Source organism: Onychostruthus taczanowskii, unplaced genomic scaffold (genome assembly GCF_017590055.1).
Source record: "Onychostruthus taczanowskii isolate IOZ18803 unplaced genomic scaffold, ASM1759005v1 scaffold30, whole genome shotgun sequence".
Lineage (NCBI taxonomy): Eukaryota > Metazoa > Chordata > Aves > Passeriformes > Passeridae > Onychostruthus > Onychostruthus taczanowskii.
In genome coordinates, this window is record NW_024500350.1 from 8,015,171 (window position 1) to 8,037,679 (window position 22,509).

The window sequence follows — 22,509 nt, forward strand, 5'->3', positions numbered from 1 at the left end:
GTTTTAAATTTAGTAAAAAAATTTTTTTTTTTTGTTTTTTTTTTTTTTTTTTTTTTTTTTTGTACGTTGCCTTAATGTTCTCACGTGACGGTAGGAAAAACAAAAGAACCAAAATTTGTTTAAAAATCATCTGAAAAGTTGAGAAATTGTAACGCCCAACAACACTTCATTGTGTAAGGAAAATAAAATGGTAAAAAGCTGCAGTAACTCCAGCTGGGTTTGTGTGGTGGGGGGGGGATTGGGTGGGAGCTTCCCCAGGAAGCTGGGGTGGGGTTTTGAGGCTAAAAATAGGTGTTTTGGGCTGGCATTCCTCGGGGTGCTCCTCCTGCCGGGGGGCTCCAGCTCTGCCCTCCCCACCCTTCCTCCATTGCCCTGGCACGGGGATGGGGGGATTCTCCTCAGGGACACCCCAAAGCCCTGGGCGTGTCCCCAGGCCAGCAGGTGACAGGTGAGGGTGGCAGGTGGCCGTGGGCACCAGGGGGACAGGGCAGCTCAGCCGTGGGCACAGGTCCCCGGGCTATGGTGGCCCTGGGTGGCACTGTCCCCTCTGCCAGGGACAGCCCGGGGCTGGGGGTGGGTGGGGGTCCCTGGGCCCCCCGGCTGTGGGGGGTGTGGGGTGTCCTGGCCCCCCAGCCTGTGACACCCACACTCAACTGCAGCTGCCTGTCCATCCCTGCACCTGTCTGTCTGTCCAGCCATCCCTCTGTCCTCCTGTCTGTCCCCTCCACCCCTGCGTCTCTCCGGGCTCTTTACATCCATCTGTCCATCCAGCTGTCCGTTCCTCCCTGCAGCCATCTGTCCATCTGTCTGTCCACCCAGCCAGCACTTCCCTGGCTCATCATCCATCCCTCCCAGCATCAGTGTCTGTCCAGCTGTCCATCCCTGCCCCATCCATCTGTCCGCTGCTCCCTGTGCCCGTCTGCCTGTCCGTCTGTCCCTTTCCCTGTATCCATCTGTCCCTTTGCCAACCTGTCTGGCCTCCCTCCAGCCACGTCCCTGTCCGTCTGTCCGTCCGTCCCAGCATGCAGCTCTCTGTCCCTTCTGTTATGCTGAGCTTGTGTCTGTCTGTCCATCCCCTTTCTTGTCCCCCAAATATTCTCCCCCCGTGTCCCTCTGTCCCCCCCCCGTATCCCTCTGTCCCCCCCAATGTCCCTCTGTCCCTCCCGCTCTGGCGCGGCGCGGCCGCCAGGGGGCAGCACGGTCCCGCGCGCGTTCTCGGCCCCGCCCACAGCGCCCCCTGGCGGCCGGGGGTGGGGCTAGACGGCGCGAGCCAGAGCCGAGAACAAAAGCGCTCCCCGCTAGCCAATGGGAGCCCGGCTGCCGGCTCGGCCCTCGCTGATTGGCGGAGGCTCGACCAATGGCGAGGGAGCGCTGCCCGTCCGTCTGAGCACACGTGGGGACGGAGAACAGGCCCGGAGAGATCAATCCCTGATCAATCCCTGGTCCATCCCCATCCATCAGTGATCCATCCCTGATCCATCCTGTGCTGCTCCATCCCTGCTCCATCCATACCTGGGCTTTCCAGGGCTGGTGGCAGCACAAGGGAGCGGAGGCGGAGCGAGAGCGGAGCGGGCACCACCAACGGTTCATATATTTATTCATAAGCCAAGTTATCCATAAAAAAGTTCCATAGTAAAAGGCCTTTACAGGAATGGCGGCTCATAAAACCTTTGTTTAACCCTTTGCTCCTTTTTTTTTTTTTGTCCTTTTGGGTTATTTTTTTTTTTTAATCCTGTTTTGTGGGATTTTTTTTGTTTTTTAGTGTTTACACTGGAAAAGCCCCTGTACATATTTTCCAGGCAGCGGCGGCGGGACGGACCAGCGTCCGCCGGCCCCGCGGGGTCCCCGTGGTCCCCCCGGGGTGTCCCCCCCGCGGTCACCCCACTATTGCACTGGGGACGGCGGCGCTGGGCCCCCCACCCGGGGCCGAGCCCCCGCCCTGGCCCCCTCTGTACAGCGCTCCCCGCTGTCCCCGTCCCCCCAGGCTGGGGGACACAGTGCACTGAAACGACCCCCCCCCACCCCTCTTCCCCGAGGATTATTATTATTTTTTTGTGATTTTTTTCGTAATTTTTTGTCTTTTTTTTTGTTTTTTTTTTTGTTTTTGCTGTTGTTGGGTTTGTCGTCGTTGGGTTTTTTTTTTTTTTCCTTTCTCGCTTTTCCATAAAACTTCCCAGAAGAGATACAATATTTACAGGCAAAATAAATAGAACAACACACCTGATTTCTGCTTCACCTGCTGGCAAACAGTCAGAGGTACTAGGGAAAGTTATGGCTTGTAGGGGAGGCCCCCCCACGTCCCCTGATGCGCCCCCAATGTCCCCACGTCTTTGCATAAGAGCTGGGCGGGGTCAGCACAGGGCGGGCACCCCGGGGTCAGCACAGGATGGGCACCCCGTCGGCGGTCACCAGGCGCCCCGTGGTGGGGTCGTAGGTGCCCGCCAGGTAATAGAGGTCCTGGCGGTCCTGGCAGCGGCGGCCGCGCGTCAGCTGCTCGTAGTGCTCCCGCCCCACCACCTGGCACTTGTGCGAGATGGTCTGCACGTCGTTCTCATCCTCGTGGCACGACTGGTACAGCGCGTTCTGCGGGGACAAGGCGCCGTCACTGTCGCTGCCCGGGCTGGCGTGTGGTTACCTGATGTGGCTACCTGGCTGGGGACACAGCTACCTAGTGTGGGACATGGCTGCCTGCTGGGGGATATGGCCACCTGGTGTGGGATGTGGCTACCTGGCTGGGGACATGGCTACTTGGCTGGTGACGCAGCTACCTGCTGTGGGACAGGGCCACCTGCTCTGGGACATGGCTGCCTGGCCAGTGACAGGGCCACCTGGCATGGGGCATGGCTACCTGGCATGGGGCATGGCCACCTGACATAGATATGTGGCTACTCGACACCACACATGGCTGCCTGATGTGCTGCATGGCCACGTGTGGCTACATGACATAGGACAGGGCCACCTGGCATGGCACGTGGCCACCTGACAGCACACATGGTACCAGACACGGTACATGGCTACTTGCCCTGCTATGTGGCTACCTCATGTGGTACATGGCACGATACATGTCTTGACATGAGGTATGGCCGCCTGACATGTTATGTGGCTACTTGACACGATGCGTGACCACATGACACAGCACGTGGCTACCTGAGCTGGCCCGTGGCTCCCTGCCCCCGGGGCCAGCCCTGCCCTCACCTTGCCGTCGCTCTGGCGCTTGCCCAGCTTGGTCTCCTCGGGGTGGTAGAACCACTTGACCTTGACCACCATGTTGCTGGCCCAGGACTCCCACATGCTCTCGATGCGGCCGATGTAGGGCAGGTTGGGCCGCCCGGCCGACAGGAACACGGCGCAGTCGCCCACGCGCAGCGTCTCCTTGCCCCGCACGATGGCCTTGTAGAACAGCTTCCGCGCCTTGCCCTTCATGCCGCGCCGCTGCGGAGGGGACACGGGCTCAGCGCTGCCACAGGGACCCCCAAACACGCCCTGCTGCCATGGGGACACCGCGGGGGGATGCGGAGGGCAGTGCCAGGGCGGGGGGCTCACAGCACGGGGGACACAGCTAGTGTCACCAGCACTGGCAGCTCCAGGGACACAGCTGGTGTCATCAGCTCCCTGTGCTGGCATTCACAGCTGATGTCACCAGCTCCCTCTCCCATCCTGCAGCCAAAGCCACCAGCACCACGCACTGGGCACCCATGTGTCACACACGCCACACGTCACAGCCGGTGTCCCCAGCACCCTGAGCAGCCAGGGCTCTGCCTGCAGCACGTGGCACCTGACATGTCCCCGGTGTGCACAACGTCCCTTGCGCACAGACACCCACTTGTGCCCCCTGCCCCGAGCCGTGCCTGCTCCTTCCCTCCCAAACCATACTCAGGTGGGTGCCCACGGTGGGCACCGTCTGTGCCACGGCAGTGCCCGTGGGGCTCCTTACCTGCGTGGGGTTCCCCGACCACCTCCAGAGCTGGCGCGCGGGCAGGAAGGCGGAGATCTTTGGCCGGTTTTCCACCGAGGGCAGGCGCTGCCGCCGGGAGAACTCTTTGGCTTTGGCGAAGCTGAGGGGATCCTTGCGCTTGAGCTTGGCCTTGGGGCCGGCGGTGGCCGCCTTGGACAGGAAGCAGCGCTGGGGCGCGGCGCCCTTGGGCCGCAGAGCGTCCGGCTGCGCCAGCAGCGCCGGCACCGGGTGCGACAGGCAGGTCTGCAGCAGCAGCGCCGAGTCCTCGTCCTCCGAGCTGTAGGAGGAGTCCTCATTGTCCGAGGAGCACAGGCTGGACGTGGAGATGGAGCCGGAGCTGGACGAGGTGGAGGAGCCCGAGGAAGAGGAGGACACGGAAAGGCGCGTCATGAAGCGCGAGGGGACGTCGGCGCCGAGCCCTCCCGCGTCCTCGTCCTCGTCCATGTCCGAGTAGGAGCTGTGGCAGTCGCTGTCGCAGTTCAGGGCGAAGTCCCCGTGCCCCGAGTACTTGCGCAGCGCCAGCCCCACGGGCAGCGGGTGTGCGGCCGCGCGGCCCCTGCGCTCCCGGCCGCCCAGCCCGGCGTGTCCGTAGCCGTGGCTGCCCAGCGGCCGCTCCAGCCTGGCCCCGAAGTCTTTCTCGGCCAACAGCAGCGCCTTGCACGTCTTGTTCTTGGGGGACGTCACCCCTTCGTGGTCCAGCTTGACCAGGAACTCGCTGCCCGCCGCCTTCCTGCGCCCGCTCCTGCCCACCTCAGCCTCCAGCCGCTCGGCTTTCTTGGAGCGCAGGAGCTTCTGGGCCGCCGGCAGCACCAGCCCTGCGCCAGTGCCGAAGGAGCCGTAGGAGCTGGCGATGCGGCCGAAGGAGTCGGCGCCGAAGGCGTTGCCGAAGACGGGGGCGGCGAGGTGGTGGTGGTGGTGGTGCAGAGGGAAGAGGGTCTCCTTGGCCCGCAGCTTCTTGGCACTGCCGTTGACCTGGAAGAGGTTCTGGAGCACGGCCGAGCCCTTGTTCGCCGCCTTCCGCTTGGTCTGTGCCACGGCGGCCCAGCTGAGCAGGGACCCTCCGCGCCGCCCGGCCGCCGAGTCCCCCAGCGCCGGCCCCCGGCCCCCCGACAGCCCCTCCATGGCTTTGCCTGCGGAACACAGGGGTCAGGAGGCCACAGGAGCAGGGAGGGAGGGATGCTCTGGGGCTGTGCTCCACCCACATTGTGCCACCCCTTCCTCCAACAACAGTTCCTCACCTTTCTCTGCACCCCAATATTCCCAGCCCCCTTAACCCCATCTTTGCATCCCAGCACCCTTCCACACATCCCTGCATTCTCCCATGGATCTGTTCCCCTGCCTACACGCCAGCACACCTTTCCCTGCATCCCAACAGCCTTCCCCACAGCCCAGCACACTTCCCCACATCCCAGTATCCTTCCCCCATCTGAAAAACTTTTCTTGCATCCCAACGCCTTTTCCACATGCCAACACCATTCCCCTCATCCCAGCCCGGCAGCGGATCCCGCTCCTTCCCCTCCATACCACTCTTCTCCTTGCCAGCCGCCTTCCTGCCAGAATTCTGGGGGGGCTGGGGGCCGTGGTCGGGACAGACCGTGGGGGGCAGCGCCCCAGGGGTGCCCACGTCGCCACACGCCCGCTTCGCCCGCCGGCAAGAGCTGGACACCAGCAGTGCCGGGGAGGGCTCGGTGCCTGCGGGCAGTGGGGGGTCAGGGCGGTCCCGTGCTTCCCCCAGAGCCCCCCACATCCCCCGATCCCACCCCGCCCCTCACATTGGATCTTGAAGTCGGGGGGCAGCAGGCGGATGTTGGACACAGCGATGTGTCCCATGTCCCCATCATCGAACTCCACCAGCACGGCCTCAGCGTCCTCCTCCTCCTCGTCGCTGGAGGAGCCTGCGGCACAGGGGGGCTGTTGGGGTGGGCAAGGGACCCCCGGCACCTCCCACCCCACCGGGTGACCCCAGGCAGCCTCACCTCGCACCACGTTCCCGGGATAGAGGCACCGGGATTTCTGGCTCCAGTAGGCACAGACGCGGGTGCCGGGTGGAAGGCTCCGCCGCGACTGCGGCCGAATGTCAAGGACCTGAGGGAGGCAGCATGCCAGGGTTTGTGGGGTCCAGGACCCCCTCCCTGACCCCTCTCCCTGACCCCCACCCCACTGTCCCCCACTCACCGCCTCCTGCAGCAGCTGCTCCTGTGAGTAGATGTGCTGCCGGTTCCCCCGCTCACCCTCGATGATGATGCTGTAGCTGGGGAGGGGGCACAGAAAGGGTTCAGCACCCACCTTGGTGCTCCCCTCAAATAGCTGGGACCCCCCCCAGATGTCTGGGACCCCTGGGAGCCTCCACTCACATGTCGGGGGGCTGGATGGTGCGCACGCTGCCGGCGTAGAGCAGGCTGTCCTCCTTGGGGATCAGGATGTGCAGCCCATCCCGCAGATCCTCCTTCTGGATGGCGCAGGCGTGGGGCACCCCCCCGCAGGCCCCCCCTGCCAGGCAACCTCCCAGCTCCTCCTCCTCCTCTGAGAAGCTGCTGTTGTCGTCGAAGTCGAAGTCATCCTCCACGGTGAAGCTCTCCAGGAGCTTGCTGACGGCCCGGCCCTTGCACTGCAGGAGGAGGCTTGGGGTGGGTGGGGGGCAGAGGCAGCTGTGCCAGGGTGGGGGGCACCCCTCATGGATCTCACCTGTTTGGTGGCCACTTTGCTCTTGACCTTGGCCAGTTTCTTGCCCTTGCTCAGAATGGTCTTGGCGCTCCGGGGAGAGAGGGCCAGCGAGAGTGCCCCGTTCTTGCGCTGCACAGGGAGGTCAGGGCCCACCAGTGACCCCTCTGTGTGACCCCAGCCCCCCAGGGCTCACCAGGTCCTCCCACCACCCTGAGGGGTGCCTCCTCAGCTCCACCAGCACCTGCAGCCTGTGCAAAACCTGCCCCCATCCCTCTGCACCCCATGGTTCCATCAGTGCCCCACAACCACTCCCAAAAACTTGACGAACCCACATCTCACTGGCAGCTCCCAATAACCCTAGCCCTGCATGCCCCGGTCCCATTGGTGCCTCCAGCCCATGCAGACACCACATCCCCCTGTCCCCGAGCCCAAGGGTGCCCCCAGCCCAGCCCCCACTCACCCTGAGGGCTGCCTGCAGCCCTTTGCTCTTTCGGGTGCCCTTCTTGCCCCTCTCTCCCAGCCGAGCCCCCTCGTCCCGTGGCCCCAGCAGCCGGGGGTCCGTGCCCCCAAAGAGGCTGCTGGGGGCTCCCGGGGGGCTGGGGCCGCCAGGGGCTGGGGGCCTCAGGCTCTCCTTGGCCTTGGCTTTCAGCTTCTTCTTGCTGCCCTCAGGGCAGCCCCCCGCCTTCCGCCGGCCCGGCACCTTCTCCAGCTTCCCGGCTCCCCCCGGCTTCACCGGCCGCCGCTTGATCTTCACCTCCCCCTCGGGGCTGCCCAGGCGGCACGGACCTGGTGGGGACAGGGGTCAGGGCACCCCACAAGGTGACAGGGCTCGGGGGACCCCGCGGAGGTCCAGGCTTGCAGCACCTCACAGTTGCCCACCCAGTCCCAGCACATGTCCCCCAGGGTCCTTGCCAGCATTCCCAGGGTGAATCCCATTACCTAGCAGCCCCTGCCTTTCCTTTTTCTTCTTGGCCTTCTCATTGGCCTCCATCTTCACCACAGAGGATGGGGAGGGCCCCAGCACAGCCACTGGCCCTGCGGACAGTGACAGCCCCGGCTCCTCATCACCCTCCTCGCTGTCTGTGTCACCCTCAGGCTCATCTGCAAGGGGAGAGAACAGGGTGAGGGACTCCTGCACACAGCGGTGGCCCCTGCACCCCCAGTGAACAATGGGGTGAGTTGAGGCCGTGTGTAACCCCCTGGCATGAGCCACCCCCCACATCTGTCCTGCCCCTCCAGACCCATGGCTGGACCCTGCACCCCCAACTTCCACCCTGAACCCCAGTCCTGTGTCAGATCCCACAACCCCATCCCCATGCCAGATCCCACATCCCCATCCCCCATCCCACACCACTTCACAAGCAGATCCCCATCCCACCCCTGTACCCCATTCTGGACCTCACCCCACCACCCCCATCCCAGAGCCCTCAGACCCACCCCAATCCCGCAGCCCATCCCTGTGCCCTCCTTGCCTCTGAAGTGGGGGGGCTGCCGGGGTCCGGGGTCCTGCCCCTGGTACTTGGAACCCTTGGAGCCCTTGGGCCGGTTCAGCTTCTTCTGGATGCGGGCACCGGGGTTGGGGTCCCTCCGGCGGAAGGGGCTGAGCCCAGGGGGCAGCCCCTTGCCCTTCACCTTCTGCTTCAGCTGTGACACACCATGAGTCAGCACACAGGGCAGAGGACCCCACACTGGGGGGACTCGGGGGGGGTGGGGGTAGAACACACCCCTCAGACCCGTGGGACTCACCGGGGAGCCCTGGAGGCTGCTGAAGGTCCCCCCAGCCAGTTTGCTCCTCTTCTTCTGGGGCTCAGGGTCCCCCCTGAGCTCAGCACACAGCAGGGACAGGCTGGTCTTCACCGCCCTGGGGGGGCACAGTGTGGGCACGGTGCCCGCAGGACCCCCAGGGGACCCTGCACCCCTTGGGGGGATCCTGCACCCCTGGATGGAACCTGCACCCCTCAGCTCCACCCTGCATCCCCCAGAAGGATCCAGACCTCACCCTGGCTGGCTCCTGCATGCCCCAGCTGCCATCTCCCTCCCCCTCCCTCCCTCCCTCCCTCCCTCCCCCTCCCTCCCTCCCTCCCCTCTCTCAGTTTTGTGACATAGAACCTGCCGGTGAATGTTGTCCCCTGGGCCAAGGGGGGACACGCGGCACCCCTCCCTCCCTCCCTCCCCTCTCTCAGTTTTGTGACATAGAACCTGCCGGTGAATGTTGTCCCCTGGGCCAAGGGGGGACACGCGGCACCAGTCACTCACTTGACCTTGCGGCTCTCGGCCCTGCCCAGGGCGCTGGAGTGTTTCCTCTTCCGCGGCCGCCCCGGCCCGCGCCGCGCCGGGCTGCGGGAGCTCTCGTCACGCCTGGAAAACCGGGCACCGTCAGCAGAGCCCCCACCACCACCGGGGCCAGGACAGGCCCAGGCTCACTGCACAGACCAGTGCTGCCCCCGGCTCAGGATGAGGACGGGGACGGGGACAGGACGTACTCGTGGTCGTGGCGCCGCTGCAGCCTCACCAGCTCCCGCTGCTTCTCCTTGTAGCGGCGCTGGAGCTCGGCCAGGCGCATCCGCACCTCCACCTCCTGCGTGTTCAGCTGCTCCATGGCCGCCTTCAGCGGGCACACCTGGGGGGCCAGGGGGGGTTTGGGCACAGCTGGCAGTGCCAGCGGCCTCAAAGGCAGGGCTGAGGCTAGGCACAGCTCAGCCCCCATGCCACCCCCTCCGGGAGACACTCACGGCCTTGGTTTTGGGGGTCCAGGTGTACTTGCGCCGGGGGACGCGGGCACGGGGCGGGGGGGACACGGGCAGGGGGCTGAGTGCAGGGGGGCTGCCCTCCCGTCCTGCCGCTTCCACCAGCGACCAGGCAGCCGCCACCGTGGCCAGGTTTTGTAGGTTGAAGGCCAGCAGCTCCTCATCCTCACCTGTGGGGACGGCAGGGGTCAGCAAGGACCGACACCCCAGAGCCCTGCACTGGCTCCTGGGGGGCTGGGGGGCACAGGAGCAGACCCCCGGCTGGGAGGGCTATGGTGATTTGCCCCATCTGGCCACAGCCAACCCCGTGCCCACCCCATCACCCATCCATGTGGAGTGGGACCCCACAGCCACCCCCTCACCCACGCTGTCCCCAACTGAACCCAGCACTGGGTCCCCCCCCTCCCTCCTTCCCTCCCTCCCACAGGGTTGGGGATGTGCCAGGCCATTCCCGCTGGGGCCTCTGGGATTCCCTGGGGAAGCCGAGCTGGGAGGGAATCCCGAATCCTGGCGCCTGCCTGGAGCCAGCGCTGGAGCCGAGCCCTGGCTGCGAGTGGGGCACGGCATGGCACAGCATGGCACGGCATGCAACCCCCCAGTCCCAGAGGACAAAGGGCACTGGAGGGTACTGGAAGCACCAGGGCATGCTGGGGACGCTTGGGGGCACTGGGCATCACCCACCTTCCCTGGCCAGGTCACAGCGGCGCCGGCGCAGCTCCAGGTCAGCGAGTTCGCTGAGCAGGGCGATGCCCGGGATCCCTGAGGGGTGGGGGGCAGGCGAAGGAGGGGCCGGGGGGGGCTCCTCGGGTTCTTCCAGTGCCGGCAGCTCCCCCAGGTCGATGCCGGCGGCGATCAGCGCCTCCAGCCCACCCGTGCAGCCCTGGTGCCCACTGGGGACGTCACCATCCTCCTCCTCCTCCTCCTCTTCCTCCTCATCGCAGCTGCCCTCTAGCTCTGAGCCATCGCTGTCGCCTTCCTCCTCCTCCTCTTCCTCCTCCTCCTCCTCCGCAGTGGGGGGCAGCGGGGAGCCCCCCTCCTCGGGCACGGGGTGCTGCTGCTCTGGCTGCTCCGGCGCTCCCTGAGCCACCTCCCGGTGCCCCCCGAAGGGCTCCTCGGTGCCGCCCCCGGCCGGCGCTGCCCCCCGCTCCCCGCAGAGCGGTCCCGGCGGGAGCAGCAGGTGGTGGCGGTGCAGCAGCGCCCCGGGACCCTCGGCCGGGGGGTCCCGCGGGGGGCCCGGCTCCCGCAGCGCCTCGGCCGTGGGGCTGAAGGTCCGGGACTGCTCGGGCTCGGCGGGCGGGGAGCCGGCGTGCACGGGGTCGGGGGGCTGGCGGCGGGGCAGGCGGGTAAAGTGCAGGGGGCCGTGGGCAGCGTCACGGGGCACTTGGCCGGGTGCCGCAGGGCCGGCGAGTGGCAGCACGGGGACAGCTTGGGGGGCGCGGGGGCCACCGAGGTCAGGCCCTTGGCTGGGGGGTTTAAGGCAACTGCTTTGTGGGAGGGTTTGAGGGGCTTCTCGGGACCCCTCTCCTCCAGCTCCAGGGGCTGCTCCTCCGGCTTCCGCTGCGGGGCACAACGAGGTGACACGTGTCACATCCTGCCCCACGTCTCAGCCCTGCATCCCACATCTCCATCCAGCCCCTGCTCCAGTCCCTGCCCCACGGCCTGTCCTTCAGCCTTCCCCACATCTCCCATCCCAGTCCCATAACCCACCCTCCACCCCGCATGCTCCAGCCAGCCCCATATGCCATGCCATGCCATGCCATGCCATGCCATGCCATCCCCCTGGCACCTGGCCGTGCACCTGGCGCTGGATCTCGAGGGCCTGGGCTGCCCGCTGCTGTTGCTGTTGCTGCTGCTGCTGCTGCTGCAGGGCATAGAGCTCCTGCTGCCGCAGGAACTGCGACCGTGGGTACACGGGGAGCTGCCCCGTGTGCTGCAGGTGGGCACTGGGACCCCGTCCCGGGTACATGGGGGGCCACAGCGACGCCTGGTCCATCACGTCAGCTACCAGCAGAGGGGGTGCAATTGGAGACCGTCTTCAGGGTCATCCCACAAACCCCCGCAGTGCCCAATCCCAGTCCTGTGACCCTGGCAGCACCCCCAGAGACCTGCATCTCCCACCCCTGAACCCCAAAAACACCTGCAAGGACCCCATACCCCTCCCCTGCACCTCCAAAAGTACCCCCAGGGACCCCATCAGCCACGAACTCCCAAAAGTATCCCCTGTGACCCCCCCCATTTCCCACCCTGCAACCCCAAGGACTCCCCCTCCTCTCCCTCAATCCTCCCCCAGCCTCCCTCCCCTCTCTCCACCACATGGTGGGGGTCTCAGGCTCACCCAGCGTGTGGGGGGTGCCATGGGTGGGCGGCTCCGTGGGGAGGATGACGAGCTGGGCAGGGGGGTCCTGGGCCAGGGGGAACACGGGCTGCATGGCGCTGGGCATGGAGGCAGGGAAGGCAGGGGGCAGGTTCTGGTGCAGGGCGGGGTGCCCGATGCCTGTGGGGATGGGGAGGGGTCTGTCAGCACCCCACTGCTGGGCTTCAGCACCCACCCACCTTCCCCCAAACCCGGCACTGACCGTAGGAGTGTCCCCCCATCCAGATGGAGGGGCTGCGGGTGCGGGGCAGCCAGTGCGTGTGGGCAGGGTGGGCGTGGGCGGCGGGGTCCCCCCCGAGCTGCCCCGCCGGCAGCGATGAGCCCCCCGTCATCATCAGGTGGGGGGTCAGCTCCCCAGGACACCCCCCCGATGGGTGCATCCGGGCAAACTCCACCAGGTCCTTGTTGTCCCTGCAGGAAAAGGGGACACACAGAGTGAGGGGGCAGCACTGGCATCACCCTTCCCTGCACTTCCAGGGACCCCCATCTTCCACCCCTGCGCCCCAAAAAGCACACCCAGCACATTTTCCAGCCCTCACAGCCAGGCTCCCCCCATCCCCCATCACTCACTGGAGCAGGATGTCCCTCCCGGGCAGCCCCAGGCGCTCCTCGCACAGCCGGCCCCGCTCCTCCTCCGCCTCCAGCTCCATCAGGTGCACGGGGCGCGCGGTGCCTGCTGCCACGGGGACACCACGGTGCCATCAGCGTGGCACTGCCAGCTCCCGCCGTCCCGGCCCCTTCCCCAGCCCTTACCTTTGACTCCAGCAGCCGCCCGCTGCCGCCCGGTGCCGCCAGCACCGTAGGGCTCGTGGCGGCCCAGCGTGTCCTTCTGCCGCGCCACGGCCACCGCGATGCCCACGGGCGGCTGCCGCACCTCGCCCTCGGTGCCGCTGGGGCCCAGTGCCTCGTGCTCCCGGCCGCGGGCGCAGTCTGGCCGCTCCAGCTCCGGCTGACCCTTGCCCGATGGGAATTTGGCGTCCTGGTGGGCGCAGCTGCCCTTGGTGCTGCCCAGCCCCACGAAGGGGGGGCCCTTCTGCCCCCCCAGCAGCGCCCCGTTGCTGTACTTGAGCAGGTTCTTCATGGCCGACACCTCGTCGGGGGCGTTGGGCACCTCCTGCGCCCGCACCAGCCCCGCGCCAAAGGGGTCCAGGTAGGGCCCCCCCTTCCGCTCCTCAGCCACAGCCAGGGGGGGCCCCTGGCCCTGCACCCCCCAGGGGGGCAGGGGGTGCCCGCCGTAGCCCAGGCCACCCAGCTCCAGGGGCTTGCGCTTGCCCTCGGCCGCCTCCGCCTCGGGGTGCTGCTGGTGCCGGATCCGTGCCACCTTCTGGGCCGGGAGGTCCTTGGGGGGGCCCTTCTCTAAAGTGCAGCAGGAGGGGCCGACGCGGACGCCCAGAGGGTCGGGCCGGGGGGCGCGGGAGCAGTCGGGGGCGGGCGGCACCTCGAAGTAGCCTTTCTCTAGAGCCGCCTTGGGCGCGGGGCACCGGCCGGAGAAGGGGGGTCCTTCGGCTGCGCCCCCCCCCAGGTACTCCAGCCCCTTCAGTCGGGTGCCCGGAGTCCCCCACTCCAGCCGCCGCTCCGCCGGCCCCTCGGCCTTCAGCGGGTGGTGGAAGGGGGCACCGTAGGGCTCAGTGCCCGCCTCGGCGTGCCGCTCCTTGCCGTCCCCGCGCTCCATCCCGCCGGATTCCGCCTGGAAGGAGCGGCTCTTGTCCGTCGGGGGCCCCACCGAGGGCACCAAGGTAGCCCCGCTGAGCTTCAGCTCGCGGGCAGGGGGCTCGGGCAGCGGGCAGAGCACCTCGGGGCCGGCGTGGAGTGGGAGGCAGGGGAAGGAGCCGGCGGCGGGCACGGCGTAGGACACGGCGTGGTGCAGCATCTGCCGCCGCTCCACCGCCTCGCCGTAGGGCTGGGGGGCCTCGGGGACCCCCGGCTCCCGCTCCTTGGGGGCGCAGCGGGCGGCGCGGGGCAGGGCGCTCCCGGCACAGCTGGGCAGCGCGGCGCGGGCACCGTCCCCGTCCAGCCCCTTGGCCCCCAGCAGGCACGAGGCCAGGGGTTTGGGGCGCCCTTCACTGGACCCCCGTGGCGGCACCCCCTCTTTGCAGTGCCCCTCGGGTGGCACCGGCAGCACCGCCTTGTGCCTCTCCTTGGGGTCCTCCTCGGGCAGCCGCTCCTTGGGGTCCCCCTTGCCCCCCTTCTCTTTGCCCGCCAGGAAGCGCTCGTAGTCCTTGGGGGTCTTGGGGAGGGGTCCGGCATCCCTCTCCCGGCTGCAGGAGCCGGTGGGGGGCCCGGGAGCGGCACGGGCGATGCCAGGGAAGCCGTGGCTGGCGGGGAGCAGGGGGGGCTGCGCCGGAAGGTTCCGCAGGTAGAAGTTATCTGGAGGGGAGGGCAATGAGTGAGACCCCCGCACACCTCCCACCCAACCTGCAGCCAGACTGGGATGAAGGGTTGGGCTCCTTAGGTCTGTGTCCCACCCAAACAAGGCCCTGTTAGCAACCACCACAGCCCTGTGAAAAGCAGGAGCAGGGCTGCCACTGGCACCCACCACCCCACCCGCTGCCAAAGTACCACCCGCCCCAGCACTGAGCCTCCCACCCCTGCCCAGCTGGGCACACGCACCCCCACGGGGGTCCCTGGTGGCCCCGGTACCTGCCTTTCTGGCTCTCGTAGAAACGGTGCTGGCCATAGAGCACGTTGCTATTGCCGTGGTGATCCAGGTGGCCCATGGGCAGGAAGGTGGAGGCCAAGCTCCCGGAGAAGCGGGGGTACCCCGGGGCTGGGGACATCGAGTAAGCAGGGCTGGGGTGACACCCGGCCCCAGCATCCCAACCTGCATGGCTCCAGCTGGGAACTCAACAGAGCCCATGATCCCCTCCAGGCTGGGACCCCTCCCACCCTCTGGGAACTGCGGGGGGGAGGTTGAGACCCCCCCCAGTCCCGTGTCAGCAGTGGCCGTGCTTGGCTCAGCTCGGCACGGCTCGGGCGGGCTGTCCGTCAGCCGCGTGTGCTGCCCGTCCCCGTCCCCCCGTGCCCCCCCGGAACGCCGGGAGCCAGCTGGCAGCCGGTCAAACTACCAGCCGGGCAGGCTGCCAGGGCCCCGCGCCAGCACCGCCGCCCCGCTCCCGCTCCTCCGGTGGGACGGAGACGCCAGCGCATGGGGGGGCACAGGGACTCGGTTTAACCAGGGCTGCCCCCGGCGTCTCCACACTGTCATCTGCCCCAACAGGGGTGTCCCTGTCCGCGGGACATCATCACCGGCGACATGAGGTAGCTCCGCCTCAGCTGGAGCTCTGCAACCCAGCATGAGCCTCTCTGGCCACCCCGAACCCCAGCTGTGGGGTCTAAGCCCAGTTTTGGGGCACGACAAACCCCAGCTGTGGGGTCTAAGCCCAGTCTCTCTGGATGCCCAGGGTGTTTTGGGGCACGACGGCGGCCAAACCCACCCTCATCACCCAGAAGCTGCTGACCCAGGGGGTCGGGATCCCATACACTGGGCACCGGTAGAATGTGACCACTGGCACTGGGCAGAGACATGACTGCCCCCAGCTGCCCTGACCCACAGCCCATCCCCACCGCGGTGCCCGCTCACCTTCGTGGGAGTGGGAGAACCAGATCTGGGAGGTGCCGGAGTGAGGCCCGCAGAAGGCCGGTTCTGGGGGGGAGGCGGTGGGGCCGGCAGGGTGGCTGGGCCCCCCCGAGCCCAGGCTGCCACTCAGGAAGCCCCCCATGAATGAGGAGGGGGGGGCACTCCCCATCAGGCTGCTGCCGGCTGTGGGGAGAGGGCACAGTCAGGGGGGCTGAGAACAGTCTGGGGGGGCTGAGGACAATCGGGGGGGCTGTGCAGGCCCTGCTTGCATGACCCAGCACACCACACTGCCTTGCGCACATGTGTGTGTGCACGGCTGCACCGGTGCATCCCCTGGGCACACCCCGCCCTCCTGCCACATGTGTCCCTCAAGGGACTGTGCCCCTTGTGCACACCCAGCCCCTGTGCACACACGTTCCTCGTGCTCACAGCCCTGGCGTTACCACGTCCCTCGTGTCACCCTGTCCCTCGTGCACACGCTGCCTGCGCATGTGCCCTGTGCAGTCACACCCCTCACACACTCATGCCCCTCAGGCCCCCAGGCCCACGGGGCTCAGACGTGCCCCAGAGTGTGTGAGGCACAGCAGAGCCATGCAAGGGGCACCAGAGCCCTGCCCTGTGCATGCCCTAAGCACTCACACAGGTGTGCCACGCTCTGCACACGCATGGGGCTCCCCACGCTGCTGCTCCCCCCCAGGGGACACCGGCTGCTCGCAGTGCCAGGACAATCCCAAGCTCCAGGGACATGGGCTGTGCCAGGCCACGTGGGTGCACATGTGTGCTGTGTGTGTCTGCACATGTGTGTGAGTGCAAGGAGGGGGGACAGCCCTGGCCCTGACCCTGCTGCCTCCCCCGCAGCCCGGGGGGGCCCCCAGCACCCTTGGGGAGGCCCATGGCCGGCGCTCCCCATCCCGCCCCCCACCCCGCTCCCATCCCGGCCAAGCCGTGAGATCATGGTGGAAACTTCAGAGCCGGTGGCCAGCGGCCGGGCGGGGGAAGTGGGAATGGGGGGAGCCGGGATGAGGGGAGCCAGGACAGAGGAGCAGCTGCCCCTCCCTGTGTGGGCCCGCTCTCCATGTCCATGTGTACCAGAGCAGCCATGGCACGGCTCAGCACGGCTCGGCACGGCTCGGCACGCGTGGCGTGGTGCGGAGCGCGGGCTGGCTGCCCGCCCGGCCGGGGCAGGAAGCGATGCTTTGCTCTCTAAGCCGGCCCACGCTCCCCGGCTAATCCCACCGGGATGCCTCTGGGATGAGTGTCGGGATGTGGTTTCAGGCAGCTTCACTCCTTCCTCCGTGGCGAGGCCGAGCCGGGCAGTGCCGCGTGGGCCGGGGGCACGGCCGCATCCCACCCACAGCCCTGGGAACCGGACACGCACCGGGACGGGTGGGCAAATCCCGCTGTGCCAATGCATCCCCAGGGATCTGTGCCCTGTGCTGCCCGCACAAACCCACCCTGTGCACCACAGCCCCGGCCGTGCCGGGGGACCCCATGCGGGCGTGGAGCAGGCAGCGCGCCGGGCGGGAAGCCGAGATTTCCAGAATGAGACTTTTCTGGAAGCTGTGAAGCGGGCTGGAAAAAAATAACCCCTCACCCCACCCCGATGGCGGCGGGGCCGGGGCGTCCCAGGGGGGCCGTGGGGCCGCCGCTCCCCACCGCCCACCCGCTGACTCACGGGTCCCCCGGTGCGCGCTGGCCCCGTGGCCAGCACTGCTGATCCCACATTCCCACTCGCCCCTGCACACTCATGCACTGAGCAGGGGCAGGGAGCAGCCCCCTGCTTCTGCCCCTCCAGCAACGGCGATGGCGAGCACAGGGCAGGGACGGGTCACTGAGGACGCGCACAACTCGTGTCACCGATAAGCCAGCGGTGCTGGAGCAGCCCGTGCTGCCAGTCCCTGAGACCGGGCACAGCTCGTGTCCCTGATGAGCTGGCAGCGCCAGGATGGGCACAGCACCGTGGGGCGGGCTGCCAGCAGGGGACAGATGGCTGCGGGGTCCCAGCCCGGGCCCCCCCGCCGCCCCCCGGCAGCGTCACCCTGGGAACTCCCTGGCTGGGCTCCCCGAGGCCGGTGCTGTGACTCAGCCCTGCCGGCATTGCTCCCGGCTCCGGCACGAAATTTCCCTTGGCCCCAAGTCCGCAGAGGGTCACACGTGTGACAAGTGTGCCAGGTCTCAGCACGGCCACACCGACAGCGCTGAGAGGGGCGGGGGGCATGGGGGAGACTCAGGAGGGGACAACAAGAGGTGCTCCCTTCTCTCCAGCTGCTCCTCGCCCCCACTCCAAGTGCAGCACAGATGGGAATGTGTTGGGAAGGCAGAAAGTTTCAGGGCCAGCGTGTGGAGGGGGGGCCGTGGTCCTGGGGGGGTTCAGCCCACGGCTGCTCTGGGATCCCCAAGGCGGTGACAGACCCGGGACTGCGGCGGTGGCGGGGGGGACGTGCGCTGGGTTGGGTTTCTCCCTCGGCTATTTTGGGGCTGGAACATTCCTAATGGAGCTGGGGCCGCGGGCGGAGGGCCGGGAGCTGGCAGGGACCCTGGCAGGGGCAACCCGGGCCCCCCCCAACCGGGCAGGGGGTGGTGGGCAGCCCCCCCATGTGCTTCACAATCCACACAACCCCTTTAAAAATTTGGCACACAGGGAATAAACGGGCTCTGGCTCCCTCGGTGCTGTACTTCCAACTGAATCCATATTGTTATGGCACTCAATGAACGCTGCAATGGTGAAATGCAGCCGGAACGTGCCCGAGGGGCCAGGAGGGTGATCCCAGTGCTGTGCGAGGGGTTATCCCCTCCGGAATGCCACTGGCAGCTGTGCTGGCCACAGCCACTGCACACTCAGCACTTGCACACTCACTGGGGCCGTGTGTGCAAAGGGCTCACGAGGGTGGTGGACACTCCTGGCACAGCTGGGAAACACTGCTGGCACGGCTGGCACACACCACTGGCACAGCTGGCACACACGTGTGCTCAGTGCACGCTCCCTGCACGCGTGACTTTCACACCCAGAGCACGATTTGCACACCCAGAGCACACACGCGCCTTGCAAGAGCATTGCTGGAGCACAGGGAAGCCAGCACTGGGAATGTCCAGTCCCGGGGGTCCTGATGTCCCACCCCACCAGTGATGTCACATGGATGCCGTGCACATGGACTCTTCCCAGGAACCCTCCAAAATGTGGGTCCATGGGCACCCTGTGCAGCTCCTGTGAAAATCACACATGTGGGTCCTGGCAGGGGGAGGACTCGTCTACCCCTGCTTCCCCCAGGGTTGGGGGACCCCAGCACGAGGCAGGGTCAGAGCCTGCCCTGGGGTGATGCTATGGTGCAGTCAGGGCACAGGCAGGGCTGGGGGTCCCGAGGAGCCAGGGACACCCAAAGTGGTCCCAAAATTCCACCCCCCATTGTTCCCCGGTCAGTGCCAGGGGCTGGTGGCAGCTGCCCGTCCCCCAGGGCCTGGCACGTGGCAACATCTCTGCCTGGATCCAGCTCATGACTAAGGAACAGTGGAAGCACTCAGGGATGACTCTGCGAGAGCTGGGGTAATTCCACAGGATCCAGGGTTCTGCACATCCCACTGCTCCCACCGGCCACGCTCGGCCCCCGGCGCCTCGTGGCTACCAAGGAGCAGCCCAGTTAATCTCCAGATCTGGTTTAACTTTGACACTTACTTTGGCAATGTACTGCAAGGGGGGCTGGGGGGAGCAGCAGCCCCTGCGCCAGAGCTGCGCCGGAGCTGCACCGTGGCCTGCAGCCCCTCGGCAGATCCCGTCTCCAGGGAAGCAGCGATGCAGAGCGGCTGCAGCGCTGGCACCCGGCCCTGTGTCACCACCCAGCCAGGGGCACCGTCCCCACCTGCCTCCCACCATCACCATCCAAATCCCCCCTCAAAGCCGTGCCAGGAACCGCACAGCACCAAGCCTACGGCGCGATCCAGGGAGGGGACAGGTGTGGGAGCACATCCAGCCGCTGGGATGCACCTGGGATGCACCGGGACCTGCACTGTCATGGCCAGGCTATGTGCCAGCGCCAGGATGAACACCAACACTGCCAGTGCCAGGCTGCAGGGCAGCACTGGCACACACACCGGGATGCACACCGGGATTCACGCCGGGATGCACACCGGGATGCACGCACACCCCTCCAGGGTCAAGCCACACACCGGCACAGCCACACTGTTCCCGGCCGAGGGCTCAGCCACGGTGACACAGTCCAGCGCAGTCACAACTCTGCACTAGTCCACAAAAACATTCGAAAGGCAAAATTTGCAGCCAGGCCCCAGCGAGGCTCGGACAGGCCTCTGCCAGAGTTTCCCACCCTCCGTTTGTGGCGGAGGCACCGGGACCCCCGGCCCTGCTCAGCACGGGGTGTGCCGTGGCACTGGACCCTCTACAACTGGGGTGCAGGGGCTGCACCCCGCCTGGATGGGCTCTGGTGGCTCCGGGGGTCTCCATCCCCCCATCCCGGGGCGGTGCCGGTGCCAAACCCGACGCCAGCCGGAGCGTTCCGTTCCACGAACGCGCGGCCCTGAGTTACGGCTTTAATAAAACCAAGGAAAACAGTTTTATCTCCCGTTCCCAGGGCGGCCGCCGGGCCCGGCAAAGGCTCCTGGGAGGTGTAGTCCGGCCCCACGCCGGGAGCCATTTGGGGGAGCGCGGCCGGAGCCCCCCCGTGCCCCCCGGGTGCCGCGTGCCGCACGGCATCGCCCCGCCACGGCCAACCGCGGGCCGGCTCCGTGCGCCGGCTGGGGTAATTATCAATCATCGGCGTTAATTACCGCGCCATGCTACCACGGCTGCCGGCACCGCGGCCGGGCCATGCCGGGAGGACACGGGGTGCAGGGGATGGGGACCCCCCTCCCGCCGGCACCGTGCCGGCCGCTAAATTATCCGGTTTATCCGCCCCAGCAGCGTTCCGGCCGCGCGGAGCCTCGGAGCGCAGCTCGCTGGGAAGCGCTCCGGCTGCGCCGGCCCTGCCAAAGCCGGAATATTTTTAGCTCGTTCTGTTGTTGGGTTTGGCTTCTCTGTTTTTTTTTTTTTTTTTTTTTTTTTTTTCTGGTTTTTTTTTTTAATGTTTTTTTTCGGCGCGTTTCTGCCGGGGTATTTTTAGCCGGATCCATGTTATTTTAACAACCTCCGGTGCATTCGGGCTCCCATGTGTCGCCCAGGCCCCGGCGGGCGTGAGGGTCCTGCACGGGGACGCGGCCGCGGCGGGAAGCCGGAGGGAAGCCGGCGGCACCCCGGTGCTGGAGTCCCTCCGGGATCCCCCCACGGTCACCGCGAGCCGGAGAGCAGCCGAACCCCCACCCGTACCCCTGTCCCTCAACCCGGGGCCGGGCTCCAAGCCCCATCCGCACTCCTCGCCCAACAAAGCTGGGGGAAGCCAGGGTGGCCCCCCGAGCCCGGCGGTGGTCCCGGCAGCGGGGCCGCCGGCACAAAGCGAAACCGCCCCGGCCGCGGGCCCGATTCGGCGCCGCCTCCCCGGCACCCCCCGGTGCCCCCCGCTTTCCACCTCCTTCCAAGAACCCTCACGGCTGCCACCCCCCCGCGCCGGCCCGGCCGTGCCCCCCGCCCTAATCCACGCACTAATTGTAATCCCATTAAAGCAGATATAATTTTATTAGTATTCACAGCTCATCAAGGCGGCGACAATAACCGGCGCTGCCGCCGTGCCGCGGCCAGACAACCGCCTGCGCCGGCGGGAAGCGGGGGGCCCGGCGCTGCGCCGCGCCGAGCCGGCACACGGCTCCCGCCCCGGCCCTGCTCCCGCTCCCGCTCCATCCCGGAGCTCGGCAGCGCAGGGGGCTCCCCGCCGGCCGTGCCCTCAGAGCCCCCCGTGCAGCGAGCCCCGGTAGAAGCGCCGTGCCCCCCGGTTCAGCCCTGCCCGGCCGCAGCCGAGCACATGCCGCAGACAAAGCCGCGCGGGCGGCTCGCCGCGGATGCCGGATCCGGTGACCCCGCGCCGGTGCTGGCTGGCCGTGCCGAGCTCGGCCGTGTGCCGCGCTTTGTCCGGCTCCGGCAGCTGCCGCGGCGAACGCGCGCCGCGAACCCCTTCGCACCCTGACACTTCGGCGCCGAATATCGAGCCCGGGCTCGGTGACCTTCCACCGCCGCCCCACGGCCCCGCGCATAACGGCCTCCTTGTTCGCACCGAACGCGCCTCCTCGTCCGGGCACCGGGATCTCACCGGCGCAGCCGGGGTCACGCTCCTGCCGCGCCGGCGGAGCGGCTGGGTGGGGGGATGTTCCCCGTGTGCGTGAGCCCTCACCCCAAAACCCCCGAGCGCGGTGACAGCGAGGTCGGCACAAAGGGAGGCCGAGCTCCCGGGGCCGTGCCGAGCCTCCCGGCCCTCCCCGCCGGTCCCCCACACCGCGGGCGCCCCGACCCCTCTGACCTGTGTGCGTGGCCATGGAGATGGGCGCCGGGAAGTACTTGGTGGGCTGGAAGTGTCCGGGGGGCTGCACGGCCCCGTGCGCCGACCCCGCCACGCGCCCCGCGCCGTGCCGGTGGCCCAGGCTGCCCCGCTCCGACAGCAGCCGCGGCGGGGGCGCGAAGTCACGGCCGTCCATGCCGGGGGCACCCACCCGCGGGGGGCTCGGCGGGACCCCGAGGCGGCTCGTGGGCGATGCTCAGCGCCGCGCCGGGCCGGCTCGGCGGGCGTCGTGCCGCGCTCCGCGCCGGGGCTGTCGGTTCATCCTCCGCTCCTGGCACGGGGAGAGAAAGGAGAGGGTGAGAGCACAGCCGGGGTGGGGGTACGGCCATCACTGCACCCCAGAGCCCCCGCGCCCCGCTCCCCGTTTCCCCGGTACACAGCCCGCTTTCTCCGCGGTTCGCAGGGCCCCGCGTTCCCCGGTACCACCGGCGCACGGTCCCCGCTCGCTGCCGTCCCCGGAGCGCGGCCCCCCCTTTTCCCAGTACTCCCAGTTCATGATCCCCAGTTTCCTCAGCGCACAGCCCCCCCCACTCCACATTCCCGGGGCTCCCGGAGCGCAGCAGACCCGTTCCCAACCCCGGCTGCCCGGAGCACGGGCTCGGTTCCCGCTGCTCCGACCCTTTCTGGCCGCTGCTCGGGTTCCGGTTTCCCGGCGCTCGGTTCTTTTATCTCTCCCGGTTCACCGACCGTATCTCGCTGGGGCTCGGCCCCCCTCGCCCCCGGCTTCCCCGCTTCCCGTTGTCTCCCCGGTGCTCGGCGCC

General features: G+C 67.6%; 2 protein-coding genes across 2 annotated transcripts; both read right to left on the minus strand.

Moving 5' to 3' along the window:
- Positions 1-1,580: 1,580 nt before the first annotated feature.
- On the minus strand, positions 1,581-22,285 carry BAHCC1 (BAH domain and coiled-coil containing 1). Its single transcript, XM_041409088.1, is given in 26 exon segments — positions 1,581-2,583; positions 3,196-3,432; positions 3,935-5,085; positions 5,480-5,647; positions 5,728-5,850; positions 5,932-6,040; positions 6,131-6,206; positions 6,310-6,563; positions 6,641-6,748; positions 7,080-7,405; positions 7,559-7,720; positions 8,092-8,263; positions 8,366-8,480; positions 8,876-8,977; positions 9,103-9,239; positions 9,352-9,536; positions 10,048-10,498; positions 10,501-10,923; positions 11,153-11,367; positions 11,702-11,860; positions 11,943-12,151; positions 12,311-12,416; positions 12,494-14,107; positions 14,385-14,507; positions 15,321-15,500; positions 21,710-22,285. Coding segments are annotated over 26 exon segments (7,287 nt in total). The 5' UTR covers positions 21,885-22,285; the 3' UTR covers positions 1,581-2,376.
- LOC121338270 lies at positions 20,911-21,656 on the minus strand. The gene has a single exon (XM_041409086.1). The coding sequence runs from the start codon at positions 21,444-21,446 to the stop codon at positions 20,943-20,945; it is 504 nt and encodes a 167-aa protein (XP_041265020.1). The 5' UTR covers positions 21,447-21,656; the 3' UTR covers positions 20,911-20,942.
- Positions 22,286-22,509: the final 224 nt, after the last annotated feature.